A 16,786-nucleotide genomic window follows, 5' to 3' on the forward strand; every position below is an offset into this window, starting at 1 on the left:
ACAGCAGTAGGATGGAAACTTGCACTCACAATTTCACATGTAGAACAATTATTTCTGTTCAACTGTGCTACAAGGCAGTGGCCAGGTACCCCTCTGTTCAAACAGCGATTATAACAGAGGATGAATCACCCCAGAACGCTCTCACACTCCTCTTAATGGCTGGTTGCTAAACCATGATAGAAGATCCCTGCTGGCAAGTCACCTGCCCAGGCAGCTCACCCAAAGGCTGGTGCATGAGTACAATAACAGGACGAATAAATCAAATGAAGGCACGGGGGTGAGGGAAGAATAGAGGCTCAATATTAAAGTTCACTGCACAAGGGCCACAGTTTATTATGCGTACGTACAGTAATAACAGACAATGCTAGAAATACACAGATCAGTCAGTATCTGAAAGAGAAAGACTGCTTGCATGTTCGTATGAGAACATTTTTGATGAAGGTCCCACTCGAAATATAAACTTACTGTATTTTCTTTCCAGATACAGATGGACTAGTTGTGGATTTCCAGCATTTCCCATTTTGAATTCAGATATATACAACATTCATGTTTTAAAAATCTCTACAGGGCACCCAGTACTTTAAATACAATAGATTAATGAAGCTTCGTAATGTGCTACAGCATCATACCATACTTTCCTGAGACACATCATGGTTTTTCCCAAATCATTTTCTGTTTATTACACAGGAACACCTCAGTCTCTAAAAATTAGAGCAATATTCTGATAGCCATGACTTCCCCAAAACACACCCATCATATTACAGGATTTTAAATGTACTCAAAATGATTTTCAACAGGTACACATGGCCAGCTCCTGATAGCAAAGCCAGCAGGAGAATGTACCAAGTCACAACAGGGTACCTCCTACAGGATCTCTTCAGTGCCACACTGGCATTAGTCTGGGAACAGGTTGCCTGCCCACACTCAGTTGGGAAACAGGAAACAGAATACAATACCATCTCAATTTTGCTATCATCTGAGACATCAACACACCTAAACTTGTAAATTTCAGATTTCAAAACAAAAATACAAATTGTAACTACCTCCTAAAATTAGAGGTTTAGATCCCGAACTCTCCATGAGTAAAATTACTTTGACTATTGTACCATTGCACAAGTAAAATGAGGACAAAAGTGGAACCTCATTCATTTCAAATGGCAAATATATAAAAGCCTGATTTAAAATACGTGGGGCCAATTTTAGGATGGCCAAGCGGGTGTGTTCAGGGCGGGGGGGCTCCTAAAATGGGGAAATCCCAGCCCGGGTCCGGAGCTCGGCTCCAACCCGCCCACTTCCGGGTTCTCCAATGACGCGTTCGGGTGCGCGCGCAACTCCCGCATGCGGGACTCCCACCGGCAATTAAAGCCGGAGGGGTGATAATTTAGATACTTATTTAGATAGTTGAGGTCCTTGACAGACCTCATTGCAGGAGATTTTTGCAGGGCTGCAATTTTCATGGATCCTCAGTGTGTTTCCCGTGCTGTGGGAAACACTCCCTGTTGGAACAGACGTGTTTCAGTCAGCAGCCAGTGGGAGATGCAAAGGATTTTTTGATAGTTGGGGGGAATGCCTCATTTATTGCAGCAGGGAACTCTTGGCAATTCAGACAAAGTTCTGGCTGCAACACCTTTTGTCTTTCCACTCAAAATTATTAACTTAAACTCTGCTGTGCAAACACATTTACCTACTTTGTGGACCCCCTCAAACTCACAGAGTCAGGATGGGGGGCGCCATAGCTGCATTCATCACTCCATCCGAGGATGAGCAACATCACCAGCCTCGCCAGGCACGACGTCCACCTCCGCCACGTGGAGCTCCACAACACAGTGCTGCGCCACAGGCACCTGCGCAAAATAGTCGTGCAACTACACATACACCCACTGTAGAGTGACCCAATGGGTGGCATCAAGTGTGGGAGTTCCTGAAGAACCTCATGAATGGGACTTATTGCACAAGCCAGTCAAGAATGGTCAAGACATGGCAGTAATGGTGACAATATAATATTTAATGTGAGTTGAACAAAAATCAAGTATAAATAAAAAACACGACAAACTATCAAACACCATTGTGCATCCCTTTTGTGCTCACAAAACCTTTGCCTTACGCTTCCCACTACTCCGACATGGTGCTTCCCCTGTGGCTGCAGCAGATGTAGTGGCAGGTTGCTCTTGTTCATGCCCTGACCGATTAGATGCTTTGGGCCGACGCCCTCTGGGTTTCGGTGCCCGTGAGAGCCCCCCCAAAGACTGCTCCACCTGCACCTGTGCAGGGGCAGACTCGACCACCTGGAGAGGAGGCCGCATTGCGGGTACTGGTTGAGAGGGGGGCAACGGGTGAGACGTGGAAGCGCTTTGAGTAGCGTCCCCACTTCCATGTCCCCTTTCGCCATCATCCCTCTCGTGGGCCAGGCCCACATCACTCCTACAACCCTGCTGGACGACAGTTTGGAGGACATGTGTGAAGCCTTATAAGGCCAGTGCTAGTGTATCGGCCTGCTTGTTTAAGGCGGCAGAAAGTTGCTCACCCTGAGTCCGAAGGGCCGTTGTCAGGGCCTCAATGGACTCATTGGTGAGCCGTGCTTGAAGCTCGATGGAGGCTAGCCTTCCCTCCATCGCAGACATTCCCGCACTTACCCGCGACACTATCTCGGTGATGCCCTTACGTCTCTGTGACAGTGTCTCGGAGATCCCCTCCTGTACCTGTGCCACCATTCCACTCATGCAGGAGTTGGACTCCTTCATCCTCTGCGTGATTGTGGAGAGTGCATGTGGCACCTGTTCCAGCACCTCGTAAATGTGCTGCTGCCCCTCGATCATTCTCCTTTTCATCGATGGCCCCCAGGGTTCAGCATCTGTGTCCAGCTGAACAGAGCCTGGAGAGGAGTGCTCCCACCGAGGCGGACTCTCCACAGCTGTCCCTGCCACCAGTGTCTGCTCATGCTCGCATGTGTGTGGTGACTCACCAACCGCTGAATGCATTGATTTGGGTGAGGCTGACCGTGAAAGAGATGCATCAGAGGGCGAGTATGAGACAGAGCCATGACATTGTATGAGGACTGGGTTGAGTGGTAGTGGTGGGATGAGTACTGGGGAGGTGAGTAAGTGCAGGTAAGTTAAGGATGAGGTTTGAGTGGGTGTGAGGAGTGATGTGATAGAGTAGTGTTGGCAGTGCAGAAGGAGTTGTGGGCTGGGGGCGGTGATGTGGAAGACGGAGTGTAGGAGAATGAGTAAATGTACTCGCTTTGGCTGACCTAGTTAGGTCATTGAAGCGTCTCTTGCACTTCATCCAGGTGCGGGATGTGTTGCTGGTGCTGCTGACCTCCTCTGCCACCTCAAGCCAGGCCTTTTAGGTGGCAGAGGCAGGCCACTTCCTCCCAGGTAGAAGATCTCTCTCCTCCTCCTCACCCCATCCAGTAACACCTGGAGTGAGGCATCATTAAACCTGGGAGCAGCCTTTCCCCTCGGCTGCTCCATGCTGCAATTTTGGCTGTTTGCTGCAGGAGCAACATTGGAAGACTGCCCCTTTAAATAGGGCTCCTCCAGCTGACAGCCTGTGATGCAGGTGCGCAGTCCGCCCGCTGCGCAGGTTTCCAATGGGAAACCCGGAAGCCAAGGTAAGTGGCTTCAATTTACCAGTGATCGCGTGGGGAACGCACCGATTTGACTGGGCGGGTTATCCACGTGCCCAGTCGCTCCCCCCCCCGCTGCCAACCCGCTTCCCTGGGCCTTTGACTCAAATTTCTCCTCCTCCTCCCTCCCCCCCCCAAATACATTGGCATTTGAAACTTAGTGGTCAAAACATCTAATGGTTCAAAGAAGCAATCCAGCAGCTGCTACACTGGGTGAAACTTCAATACACTGTTGTGGTAACCTTAAAGGTTGGGCTAACCAGCAGCCAAGTTTAACCCTCTTTATTCGTTCTTGGGATGTGGGCAATACTGGGAAAGCCTTCCATGGTTGCCCTGAGGGATTCTATTGTTCCATAACAATTATTTGTACATCTGAATGCTTCTGAGAACATTAAGAGTGAAGCACAGTGTGAACTGGAGTCACATGTAGTCCAGACTGAAGGAGGGGGCAAGTGAAGGACGGTGACACAGTTGTTTTTTATTTACACCAATCCATGGTCATTTTTTCCTGGTGCTAGCCAGCGTTATTTAATTCAATCTCACAATTTGCCAGGGTGGGATTTGGGCTCACAACCTCTGGGTTGCTAGTCCAGTACCTTATCCACTACATTACCATAACCTGCCAATTCATGATGAAGCTATTGGCATGTACTTTCCACCGCCCCCCCCCCCCCCCAGACATTAAGTTCAGAAACTTTGCATTTTCAAATGAGAATTCTGGCATTTTTCACAACAAATTTACTATAGAGTGTGCTGCAATACCCTTTAACAGATATGTGTAGAAGCACCCAATTTGTGATCAGTAACATATCATTGATTGCGCTTGCTACCAGCTAGTCACGTAATGTATAAATATGCATTGTCAAACATCTTGGTGCTGCATTTCAAGAGTCTTCCACGAGTTTCATATGTCTGTTAACCAGTTGGAACTCTATTTTAATTCTCTACCCACAATCGGGCATACATCATGTATACTGAGGAAGAACAACTATGACAGGTGATGCCTGTACCAGGCATGGGACCCAATCCCAAAGATAGCTAATTCCAGAGTTATCTTCTCCAGGTATGGCTAATGCGACAGTCATACACCATTTAACAGAAAATGATACTTCAATTTATTTCTATTTTATTTGCTTGGTCAAATCAAACCTTTTGGCCTCAGTTATTGTAATACTCCACAGCAGAAAAATGTTACTGCTCAATCACCACACACTTTACATTACACAACCATCTGCACATACTTCACACCCATCCTGCTACCGACTTATACATACCATGTGCACCTCCCACCACCCCACGCTACCTCCAACATACTTTCTAGCTAAAAGAGATTGTATATAAAAGCCACTCTTGCCGTAATTAGAAAGCAAAAAAAAATTCTGACAAGGCAAAGACAAAGACTAGAGCAAAAATAATGCGCACTGGTTTTGTCTCAGTAAGATCTCAAAGTAACACAGCCAAAGTTGTATCGCTTCTTTCTGCATTTATGTACTTCAGTTAGTCCTGAAGTCAATACACCAATTCCTCTTTATTTTATATAATTAATATTTTCTCTATTTAATAGATGAAAAACTTGGAACAGCTACAACTGCACACACTTTACTCTTACACCCACTCGCGTTCCATGGCTAAGAGGTGGAGACCACCCTGTAACGTAAGTGACCCAGTGCCGTTCACCTAAACTCCTCTCAGGATGTCTCTGACAGCAAAGGTAAACGACTTGCAATGGCAACACTTGCTGTCACTTGACTCTGGCTGGGGGCTGGATGAACTCTTAGCCCGCCAGTATAAGCCAGCATTGCATTTTCGCTATCAGTGAACCATCTGTGTTAACCAGTTAAAACTTTTACATTATTTTTGCAAACATTTTCCAATATACAATATTTTCATTCAAAAAATAATTCACTAAAGCAAACATAAAGACTTACAGTGGTGGGAGCAGGGGCAGGAGGTGGTGCGTAAGAAGGTCTTTCTGTAATAAAACAAAAACATACCAAAGTTAAACTTCAATTTTTGTGCAAATGCGATGATATCAGGGCCCATCTCCCGCCCACCCGATTCCTGCTCCCAGTTAAAATTGGGGTTTATGTGTTGCACAGACTCACGACCCTCAGAGAAAAAAATTCTCCTCATCTCCATCTTAAATGGGAGTCCTCTTATTTTTAAACTGGCCCCTAGTTCTAGTCTGTCCCACAAGGGGAAACATCCTCTCAGCATCTACCCCTTCTAGTCCACACAGGACCTTATATGTTTCAATAAGATCACCTCTCATTCTTCTAAACTCCAGTGTATACAGGCCCAATCTGTCCAAACTTTCCCCATAAGATAACCCCCTCATCCCAAGAATCAGTCGAGTGAACCTTCTCTGAACCGCCTCCAAAGCAATTATATCCTTTCTTAAATAAGGAGACCAAAACTGCACACAGTATTCTAGATGTGGTCTCACCAATGCCCTGTCAACTGTAGCAAAACATCTCTACTTTTATATTCCATTCCCCTTGCAATAAATGACAACTTTCCATTTGCCTTCCTGCATACTAACTTTTTGTGATTCATGTACTGGGACACCCAGATCCCTCTGTGCTCAGAGTTCTGCAATCTCTCTCCAGTTAAATAATATTCTGCTTTTCTATTCCTCCTGCCAAAGTGGACAAGTTCACATTTCCCACATTATTCTCCATCTGCCACGTTTTTGCCCACTCACTTAACCTATCTATATCCCTTTGCTGACTTCTTATGTCCTCTTCACAACTTACTTTCCTGCCTACCTTTGTGTCATCAGCAAATTTAGCAACCATACATTCGGTCCCTTCATCCAAGTCATTGATATTGATTGTAAATAGTTGAGGACCAAGCACTGATCCCTGTGGCACTCCACTCGTTACATCTTGCCAACCTGAAAATGATCCATTTATGCCTACTCTCTGTTTCCTGTTAGTTAATCAATCCTTTATCCATGCTATATGTTACCCCCTACACCATGAGCTCTTATATTGTGTAGTAGCCTTTGATATGGCACCTTGTCAAAAGTCTTCTGGAAATCCAAGTACACCACATCCACAGGATCCCCTTTATCCACGTTGCTTGTTACTCCCTCAAAGAACTCTAATAAATTAGTCAAACACAATTTCCCTTTCACAAAGCCGTGTTGACGCTGCCTGATTGCATTGAGATTTTCTAAGTGCCCTGCTATAACCTCCTTAATAATAGATTCTAGCATTTTCTCTATGACAGATGTTAAGCTAACTGGCCTGTAGTTTCTTGCTTTCTGTCTCCCTCCTTTCTTGAATAGAGGAGCTGCATTCGCTATTTTCCAATCTGATGGGTCCGTTCCAGAATCAAGGGAATTTTGGAAAATTAATACCAATCCATCTACTAATTACAGAAATGCTCCCATTACTGCTACTTCCAATGTCCACCAGTCTTCTCCCTTCAACCAAAAACAATATACCACCCCAAATGGATGATAGATTGCTCAGAGATACATTCCAGAGAAAGTAGAGAATAACATAAAATTAGTTTTTAAAAAATTGTTTAAAAATGGCACACTGTCACAATTCGGATTAATTTGTCATTTAGAGGGGGCGGCAAACACTTTGCATTCAACAAAGATGACATGAATTTTTAAAAATCTGAAAAGTAATGGGCAGAAAGTTGGTGTTTAGTTATGGTAAAAATACAGTGCACAGTGACTGATTACATTGCACACTACGGTACTGAGCCATATAGACCAGGAAGGTCCTAGGTTTGAGGCACAGTGCCATGAATTAGCTGATTTCAAGCAGGGCAGCATTGAGGTTATATGAGATGTTAGTGCCTGTGGGCTAGAGAGGAAAAAAAAGACCAGTTAGAGTTCCCGTTCCAGATTATTTTTCAGTGACCACCTCCCCCCACCCCCCGCCCACTCCACAACCCGCCCCTCAAATTATTTTCAACTGTTATAGAGAAAGGAAGGTGGCAGAAGTTTGTTGAAGAGTTGGAAGTGACTAGAAGCAAAATCCATAACATTCTTCACAATGACACAGGTCACGTTGTTAAAATCAGTACTACCAATAAAACGTATACTATTAGATTTAAAAATGCAAGACACATGGAGTGAATTTGGGAGGCAAATAACAAGACTCCAAATAAATGTTCCAGAACTACTAGAGAGGATGCCCAGTAACGAATGACTGGTCTTTGACTGGCCGATCCAGCAAGGTGTGCATTGACTGCACCATGCACTCTGGAGATGGTTTGTAAAAAGATGAAACAGTATGGTGCATGTGAGTGCAGAATTTAGCATCATACATTGGAACATGTTGACTGGTCCTTCGGACCAAACACACTTCCACTGTCTCTGCCCATCACTAAATATAGCAGTCGCTAGAGCATGTCAGTGTTGAAATTGAGTCCTTTCATTATAAAGGGAATTGGATAAATACTTGAAGGGAAAAAATTTATGGGAATGGGACTAATTGGATAGCTCTTTCAAAGAGCCGGCACAGGCATAATGGGCCGAATGACCTCCTTCTGTGCTGTAACATGCTAGGATACTACTATAACAAATTGGACAAACATGGGCTGGGTCCACATTAAGCAAATGAGGAGCGAAAGATTTTCTCCTTACGCTTGAAACAATGTGCTTTTATAAAATAAATTAAGGTTCCATTTAACCACCCAAAAGAATCACCGGCTGTCAATCTGAGTACTGGGCAGAGAACAACATGATCACAGGCTGGATAAGAGGTCCAGAATGGGAGCATGGGGGCCTGGAAGGGGGGGGGGGGGGGGGGGGTGGAAAAGGGACCAACAGACCTGAGCCAGTTATGTTTTTGAAGCTTTCTACCAGACAAAAAAAAATGAAGCTTCAAGTCACTGTTACGACTCCTGTATTTTCTGACAATACTGGACAACATTTGCATTTTTATTCAATAACAAATTCAAAAATCACATAATCTTTCTCTTACTTGACATGATGATGCCAACAGTCTCTTACATACAATCTGAAATAAAAGGAAAGAAACATCAGCAAAGCAAAGTCTCTCGGAAACAGCGCGTGTTCAGTCTATTGTCTGTTTGCATCTTATAATGTTAAGACTTATATAGCGTCTTTCACGACCAGCGCAGATTGGCGATGGAACCTGGTGCCTTCCTGGTCTGTGTATCTCAACTGCTCAAAGGATAATTTCATAGGTAACTGTGTCAACCATGGTTCAGTGGGCAGCACTCTCACCTCTGAGTCAGAAGGTCGTGGGTTCAAGTCCCACTCCAGAGACTTGAGCACATGACATTCCAGTGTAGTACTGAGGGAGTGCTGAACTGCCAGCCTTCTGCTGACTTTAAGCCCAGGCCCCATCTGTCCTCTCAGGTGGATGTAAAAGATACCACAGTACTATTTCAAAGAAGAGCAGGTGTCCTACGCAATATTTATCCCTCAATCAACATCACTAAAACAAATTAGCTTTTCATTATCTCATTGCTGTTTTTTGGGTAAATTGGCTGCTGCGTTTCCTACATTACAACAGTGACTACGCTTCAAAAGTACTTAATTGGCTGTAAAGCACTTTGGGACGTCCTGAAAGACGTGATAGAAATGCAAGTCCTTTCTCTTAGCTCAAACTACAAATTCAAAGCTATCTGTACAGCCTATCCTCTGACCCTGCTTGTTCTGTAATTTTACTGTGCTCTTTTCAATCTGCTCAAATTTGATTTCCCGAACTCCGATCAGGACTACTCCGCTGGATGCCTCAGCTGCACTTACTCTGCTCTGCCACTTAATCGCTTCCAGCCTATAGAGCCCAGGCCCATCAACTGTGCTTCATGACTGCACTTCAAAGCACTGCTGGCTTCTCAACTTTAATGTGTTGGATCCTGGGAAGAAATCTGCTTTCTCTCGAGCTGAAGTCCATTTCTGGTTTCTGGGCTTTGCTGTGACCTCCACCACTTTCTACTGAGACTGTAATCTCTGCTTGGCTGCCTTTATTCCAGCACCTGCTCTGTTCCTGGAGGCTCAGTTTTCTGCCCCTCCACTGGGAATTTTACTCTACACTGAGCTGGCTCATTTGTTCCTGCTGGTTCCCAACCTGCTCTGGATTTTGCTCCCTTGCTGCTGAATTATCTCTGATTTGTTGCTTTCCACTTTCTTCCTGTGACCGCTGACTCCACTCCTCCTTCAGAACTCCACTGTCACCCTTCGCGGACTGGCTTGGACCTGCTCCTCGAGTTCCTACTGCTGCTCCCAATCTTGTGTGCTCCTCACCTCCCCACAGCTGTTCTTTGGACCAGCTCCTGCACCTGCACTGATCCCATGGATTAACCTTCCACTCTCCCTGGACTTCAACGCTCCTGGTCCTTGGGTTTCAGTCCCACTGCTCCTCTACTGGTATACCAGATCGACATTACTAACACCTGGACCCCTGGATCAATCTCTGCTGGCTGATGGTCAACTTTCCATTCCTCCTTGGTTCCCTGCTTCCACCTGACAACCTCCAACAGGCACGGACAAGACCGCAGGAGAGAGGCAGGGCAGCCAGAGCCACGCTCATCACAGACCCGTGAACAGCCGTCTTCACCAGGCCCTGCGGCAGACCCACGAGAAGGTCCTCCAACACGCCCCCTCCGCCCTTCACCCTCCACGCTGGGCAGCCGAAGATCAGCAACATCGGGTTAAAATACAGCCAGGAAGCCAGCTTGTCCCGGTTCCCTGGTGGGCAGAGTCATGAGGATTTGCTTGGGTCTGAATAGAACCATAGAAACTTTCAGTACAGAAGGAGGCCATTCGGCCCATCGTGCCTGTGCCGGCTCTTTGAAAGAGCTATCCAATTAGTTCCACTCCCCTGCTCTTTCCCTGTAGCCCTGCAAAATTGTTCCCTTCAAGTATTTATCCAATTCCCTTTTGAAAGTTACTATTAATCTGCCCTTTCAGGCAGTGAATTCCAAAGGCAGTGGGGAGACTGAAAACCAGGAGCTCGGCCTCCACACAGGAAAATGTGAAAAATACCAGCAGAACAAAGAATGGCGATATAATAATAATAAAAATAAAAATAATAATAATAATATATAAAGGGCTGCAAGAGCCCGGCCTGGCTGAGGAGCGGCTTCTCCTCCACACAGCCCAGGCCCGGGCCCAGGGCGGCAAAAAACCGTCGACGCAAAAACAGCGTCAAACGGCGCGACTTCGACTCTGGCCGAATCCTCGGCGCAAATGATGAGGTGAGGCCCGGTGTGAACTTACGGTGAAGGCGGCGGGCGGGCGGGCCGGCGGCGGGAGCGGCGCCTATTGTCCTGGCGCCGGTCTGAGGGGGGGGAGGGAGGCGTCTCTCGGCCCTAACATTCCACACAGACAACAACAAATAAAAACACGCACAGAAAGAGAACAAAAAAAAAATCACACCGCCTCTTTTATTCACCTGCGGCCTTGAACGCGCTCGCTGGCCGCCGCCGCCCGCCCAATGCGCCGTGCGGAAATTTTAATTTACAAGAACAAGAGTTTCGTCGAATCTGCCACTTGGCTCAAAACGTTGCGCTCGAAGGCCAACTAGCAGTTGTGATTACGGATCCGAGATTCGAAGAAACAATGATAAAATCATTTTATCTTTCAAAAGTGAGAGGAAATGAATGGATTAATCAATACTGATGTGATTTTATCATTTAGACCCTGGCGGTTAATTAAACGAGCGTTTGTTTGTGAATATTTTTTTTAAAAATCGGTTTCTTGTGGAGAATCTGTTGCTAAGGACAGTAAGCCTCTTGTCCTTCTTTGTGCATCTCCAGCGCCCAGGTTGGAAAATTCATTCATTCGTTTTGACACCGTGATTTATTTTATTCCCTCCGCTAATTAAAATGCACCAGTTATTGCCGTGGCCGCAGTGCAGCCGACAGTCAACTAACCTCAGGGAATTTCCACTGGGGGAATTCAGGAGAAACTTCTTTCCCCAGAGAGTGGTGAGAATGTGGAACTCGCTCCCACAGGGAGTGGCTGAGGCGAATCATCGATGCCTTTAAGGGGAAGCTCGATAAACACATGAGGGAGAAAGGAGTAAAAGGTTATGCTGAGGTGAAGACGGGAGGGAGGAGGCTCGTGTGGAGCGTAAAACACCAGCACAGACCGGATGGGCCGAGTGGCCTGTTTCCGTGCTGTACATTCTATGTAACGAGACGCACCAGTGTTTCCAGCAGAGGCCTGACTGATGCGAATAGCTCGGGAACTCGGCGGGCTGTGTGTTTTCCCCACTGGGAATGCTTGGATTTTAAAATTCTCATTCTTGCCTTCAAATCTCACCATGGCCTCGCCCCTCCCTATCTCTGTAACCTCCTCCAGCCCTACAACCCTCCGAGATCTCTGCGCCCCTCTAATTCTGGCCTCTTGCACATCCCCGATTTTAATAATTCCGCCATTGGCGGCCGTGCCTTCAGCTGCCTAGGCCCTAAACTCTGGAATTCCCTCCCTAAACCTCTCCACCTCTCTCTCCTTTAAGACACCCCTTAAAACTTACCCCTTTGACCAAGCTTTTGATCACCTGCCCTAATATCTCCTAATGTGGCTCGGTGTCAAATTTTGTTTGATAATCGCTACTGTGAAGCACCGTGGGATGTTTTACTACATTAAAGGCACTATATAAATGCAAGTTGTTGTTGGGCCATTTAAACAGGATTGATAGAGTAGAGACTGAACGATTAGGATGATCAGGAATTCTCTGAGTATCACATTGCAGTCATACTTATATATTGCTAGCAATTAAAGACCCAGCCCCATCTTTATGTAAAATCTTTGGTAGTTTTTTTGTTTCCCACATGTTAAACATGTTGTGAAACCACCTTTTAATCATATGTTTAGGACCTCACAAAATCTTCCTGACATCAGTTTTAAATTTGACTATTACCAGTATGAACCTTTATCCTATGATGACAGTTTAGTTTGATGGACTTTTCTGCGTCACCTTCTTCATCTCTGCGTCACCTTCATCTCCTTCTACGGCTGAAAAGATCAAATTTCTCCAGTCTCTTCTCATTACTCAGCCCTCTATCGCTCTACTCTCAATGTCTCCCTTATGTCTCACTGAGCAGAACTGAACACAGTACTCAAGATGTGGTCTGACCAGAGCACTGGGCAGTTCTGGCATGACTTGTTCTGGCTTGTGCTATACTGTTTTGACCATAAAGTGCAATATTCCATCTGCTTTGTTGATTGCTGTTCTGCCACTACCATCTTCCCTTGTGCTAGGTATGACTCCAGCCACTGGAGAGTTTTCCCCCTGATTCCCATTGACTTCAATTTTACTAGGGCTCCTTGGTGCCATACTCGGTCAAATGCTGCCTTGAAGTCAAGGGCAGCCACTCTCAGCTCTGGAATTCAGCTCTTTTGACCATGTTTGGACCAAGGCTGTAATGAGGCCTGGAGCCGAGTGGACCTGGTGGAACCCAAACTGAGCAGCGGTGAGCAGGTTATTGGTGAGTAGGTGCCGCTTGATAGCACTGTCGACGACACCTTCCATCATTTTGCTGATGATCGAGAGTAGACTGATGGGGCGGTAATTGGGCGGATTGGATTTGTTCTGCTTTTTGTGGACAGGACATACCTGGGCAATTTTCCACATTGTCGGGTAGATGCTAGTGTTGTAGCTGTACTAGAACAGTTTGGCTAGAGGCGTGGCTAGTTCTGGAGCACAAGCCTTCAGCATTACAGCCGGGATGTTGTTGCGGCCCATAGCCTTTGCTGTATCCAGTGCACTCAGCCGTTTCTTGATATCACGTGGAGTGAATCGAATTGGCTGAAGACTGGCTTCTGTGATGGTGGGGATATCGGGAGGAGGCCGAGATGGATCATCCACTCGGCACTTCTGGCTGAAGATGGTTGTAAACACTTCAGCCTTGTCTTTTGCACTCACATGCTGGACTCCGCCATCATTGAGGATGGGGATGTTCATGGAGCCTCCTCCTCCCGTTAGTTGTTTAATTGTCCACCACCATTAATGATGGATGTGGCAGGACTGCAGAGCTTTGATCTGATCCATTGGTTGTGGAATCTCTTAGCTCTGTCTATAGCATGTTGCTTCTGCTGTTTAGCATACACATAGTCCCATGTTGTAGCTTCACCATTTTTAGGTACGCCTGGTGCTGCTCCCTGCATGCTCTTCTACACTCCTCATTGAACCAGGGTTGATCCCCTGGCTGGTTGGTAATGGTAGAGTGAGGAATATGCCGGGCCATGAGGTTACAGATTGTGCTGGAATACAATTTTGCTGCTGCTGATGGCCCACAGTGCCTCATGGATGCCCAGTTTTGAGCTGCTAGATCTGTTCTGAATCTATCCCATTTAGTACGGTGGTAGTGCCACACAACACGTTGGATGGTGTCCTCACTGTGAAGACAGAACTTTGTCTCCACAAGGACTGTGCAGTGGTCACTCCTACCAATACTGTCATGGACAGATGCATCTGCGACAGGTAGATTGGTGAGGACGAGGTCAAGTAAGTTTTTCCCTCGTGTTGGTTTGCACACCACCTGTCGCAGGCCCAACCTGGCAGCTGTGTCCTTCAGGACTCGACCAGCTCGGTCAGTAATGGTGCTACCGAGCCACTCTTGATGATGGACATTGAAGTCCCCCACCCAGAGTACATTCTGTGCCCTTGCTACCCTCAGTGCTTCCTCCAAGTGGTGCTCAACATGGAGGAGGACTGATTCATCAGCTGAGGGAGGGCGGTAGGTGGTAATCAGCAGGAGGTTTCCTTGCCCATGTTTGACCTAATGCCATGAGATTTCATGGGGTCCAGAATCATTGTTGAGGACTCCCAGGGCCACTCCCTCCTGACTGTATATCACTGTACCGCCACTTGTAGTCGGTCTGTCCTGCCGGTGGGACAGGACATACCCAGGGATGGTGATGGAAGAGTCTGGGACGTTGGCTGAAAGGTATGATTCTGAGAGTATGGCTATGTCAGGCTGTTGCTTGACTAGTCTGTGGGACAGCTCTCCCAATTTTGGCACAATTCCCCAGATGTTCATGAGGAGGACTTGTTGCACATTACTTTTATTACTTCTTTTCTCATGAATGACTGTTAAAAAAACATAGTCACCAAATTCTTGGGTTTCATGTATGCGGATAAACAGCCTGCATTGTATTTTCTTTACCTTGTCGGGCAGGTTGAGGCTGCTTGTAACACCTTCACTGCTGCTGTAGATTAGATCAGCGAACTAAGAACCGAGCAGAAATCAAACCTTGTACTGTAATGGTTAAGTAGTACATTTATCATCTGGCCTCACTTTCCGAATCATACCCTCTCTTTTATGCTCTGCCTTTCTCCTGCTCATTCCTGGAAATGCCCACCTCTTTCTTCCTGCCTGATCATTTTTTTTTATTCACTCATGGGATGTGGGCGTCGTTGGCAAGGCCAGCATTTATTGCCCATCCCTAATTGCCCCTTGAGAAGGTGGTGGTGAGCCGCCTTCTTGAACCGCTGCAGTCCATGTGGTGAAGGTTCTCCCACAGTGCTGTTAGGAAGGGAGTTCCAGGATTTTGACCCAGTGACAATGAAGGAACGGCGATATATTTCCAAGTCGGGATGGTGTGTGACTTGGAGGGGAACGTGCAGGTGGTGTTGTTCCCATGTGCCTGCTGCCCTTGTCCTTCTAGGTGGTAGAGGTCACGGGTTTGGGAGGTGCTGTCGAAGAAGCCTTGGCGATTTGCTGCAGTGCATCCTGTGGATGGTACACACTGCAGCCACGGTGTGCCGGTGGTGAAGGGAGTGAATGTTTAGGGTGGTGGATGGAGTCCCAATCAAGCGGGCTACTTTGTCCTGGATGGTGTCGAGCTTCTTGAGTGTTGTTGGAGCTGCACTCATCCAGGCAAGTGGAGAGTATTCCATCACACTCCTGACTTGTGCCTTGTAGATGGTGGAAAGGCTTTGGGGAGTCAGGAGGTGAGTCACTCGCCGCAGAATACCCAGCCTCTAACCTGCTCTTGTAGCAGGTTAGAGGCTGGGTATTCTGCGGCAGTGTCCTAGGCCCAACCATCTTCAGCTACTTCATCAATGACCTTCCCTCCATCATAAGGTCAGAAATGGGGATGTTCGCTGATGACTGCACAGTGTTCAGTTCCATTCGCAACCCCTCAGATAATGAAGCAGTCTGAGCCTGCATGCAGCAAGACTTGGACAACATCCAGGCTTGGGCTCATAAGTGGCAAGTAACATTCGCGCCAGATAAGTGCCAGGCAATGACCATCTCCAACAAGAGAGAGTCTAACCACCTCCCCTTGACATTCAACGGCATTACCATCGCCGAATCCCCCACCATCAACATCCTGGGGGTCACCATTGACCAGAAACTTAACTGGACCAGCCATATAAATACTGTGGCTACGAGAGCAGGTCAGAGGCTGGGTATTCTGCAGCGAGTGACTCACCTCCTGACTCCCCAAAGCCTTTCCACCATCTACAAGGCACAAGTCAGGAGTGTGATGGAATACTCTCCACTTGCCTGGATGAGTGCAGCTCCAACAACACTCAAGAAGCTCGACACCATCCAAGATAAAGCAGCCCGCTTGATTGGCACCCCATCCACCACCCTAAACATTCACTCCCTTCACCACCGGCGCACTGTGGCTGCAGTGTGTACCATCCACAGGATGCACTGCAGCAACTCGCCAAGGCTTCTTCGACAGCACCTCCCAAACCCGCGACCTCTACCACCTAGAAGGACAAGGGCAGCAGGCGCATGGGAACAACACCACCTGCACGTTCCCCTCCAAGTCACACACCATCCCGACTTGGAAATATATCGCCGTTCCTTCATTGTCGCTGGGTCAAAATCCTGGAACTCCCTTCCTAACAGCACTGTGGGAGAACCGTCACCACACGGACTGCAGCGGTTCAAGAAGGCGGCTCACCACCACCTTCTCGAGGGCAATTAGGGATGGGCAATAAATGCCGGCCTTGCCAGCGACGCCCACATCCCGTGAACGAATAAAAAAAAAAGCCACAGTATTTATGTGGCTGGTCCAGTTAAGTTTCTGGTTAATGGTGACCCCAGGATGTTGATGGTTGGAGATTCGGCGATGGTAATGCCTGATCATCCTGTCACTTCCAATCTCCCTGCCTCTTTCTCTCATCACTCTCCCTCTTTGTCTCTTGTCATTCTCTCTCTCTGCCCATGTCTTCTTACCTAGAGTTTTCAAAC

At 47.0% G+C, this 16,786-nt stretch overlaps 1 protein-coding gene across 3 annotated transcripts in view; it reads right to left on the reverse strand.

Annotated features, from left to right (window-relative positions):
- smarce1 (SWI/SNF related, matrix associated, actin dependent regulator of chromatin, subfamily e, member 1) overlaps positions 1-11,086 on the reverse strand; it is a 63,319-nt gene extending 52,233 nt beyond the window's left edge. For 2 of the 3 annotated variants that reach the window (XM_067969327.1, XM_067969325.1), the window contains exons 1-3: positions 10,845-10,900; positions 8,578-8,613; positions 5,557-5,600 (exon numbers count right to left, since the gene is read on the reverse strand). In XM_067969327.1, coding sequence (XP_067825428.1) covers positions 5,557-5,600; positions 8,578-8,584 — 51 coding nt within the window. In that variant the 5' untranslated portion in view covers positions 8,585-8,613; positions 10,845-10,900. Of the gene's footprint in view, positions 1-5,556; positions 5,601-8,577; positions 8,614-10,844; positions 10,901-11,019 lie in introns of those variants that run through there. The other variant, XM_067969326.1, reaches the window with a different exon arrangement.
- Positions 11,087-16,786: the final 5,700 nt, after the last annotated feature.

The sequence above is a fragment of the Heptranchias perlo genome, chromosome 30 (genome assembly GCF_035084215.1).
Source record: "Heptranchias perlo isolate sHepPer1 chromosome 30, sHepPer1.hap1, whole genome shotgun sequence".
Taxonomy (NCBI): Eukaryota; Metazoa; Chordata; class Chondrichthyes; order Hexanchiformes; family Hexanchidae; genus Heptranchias; species Heptranchias perlo.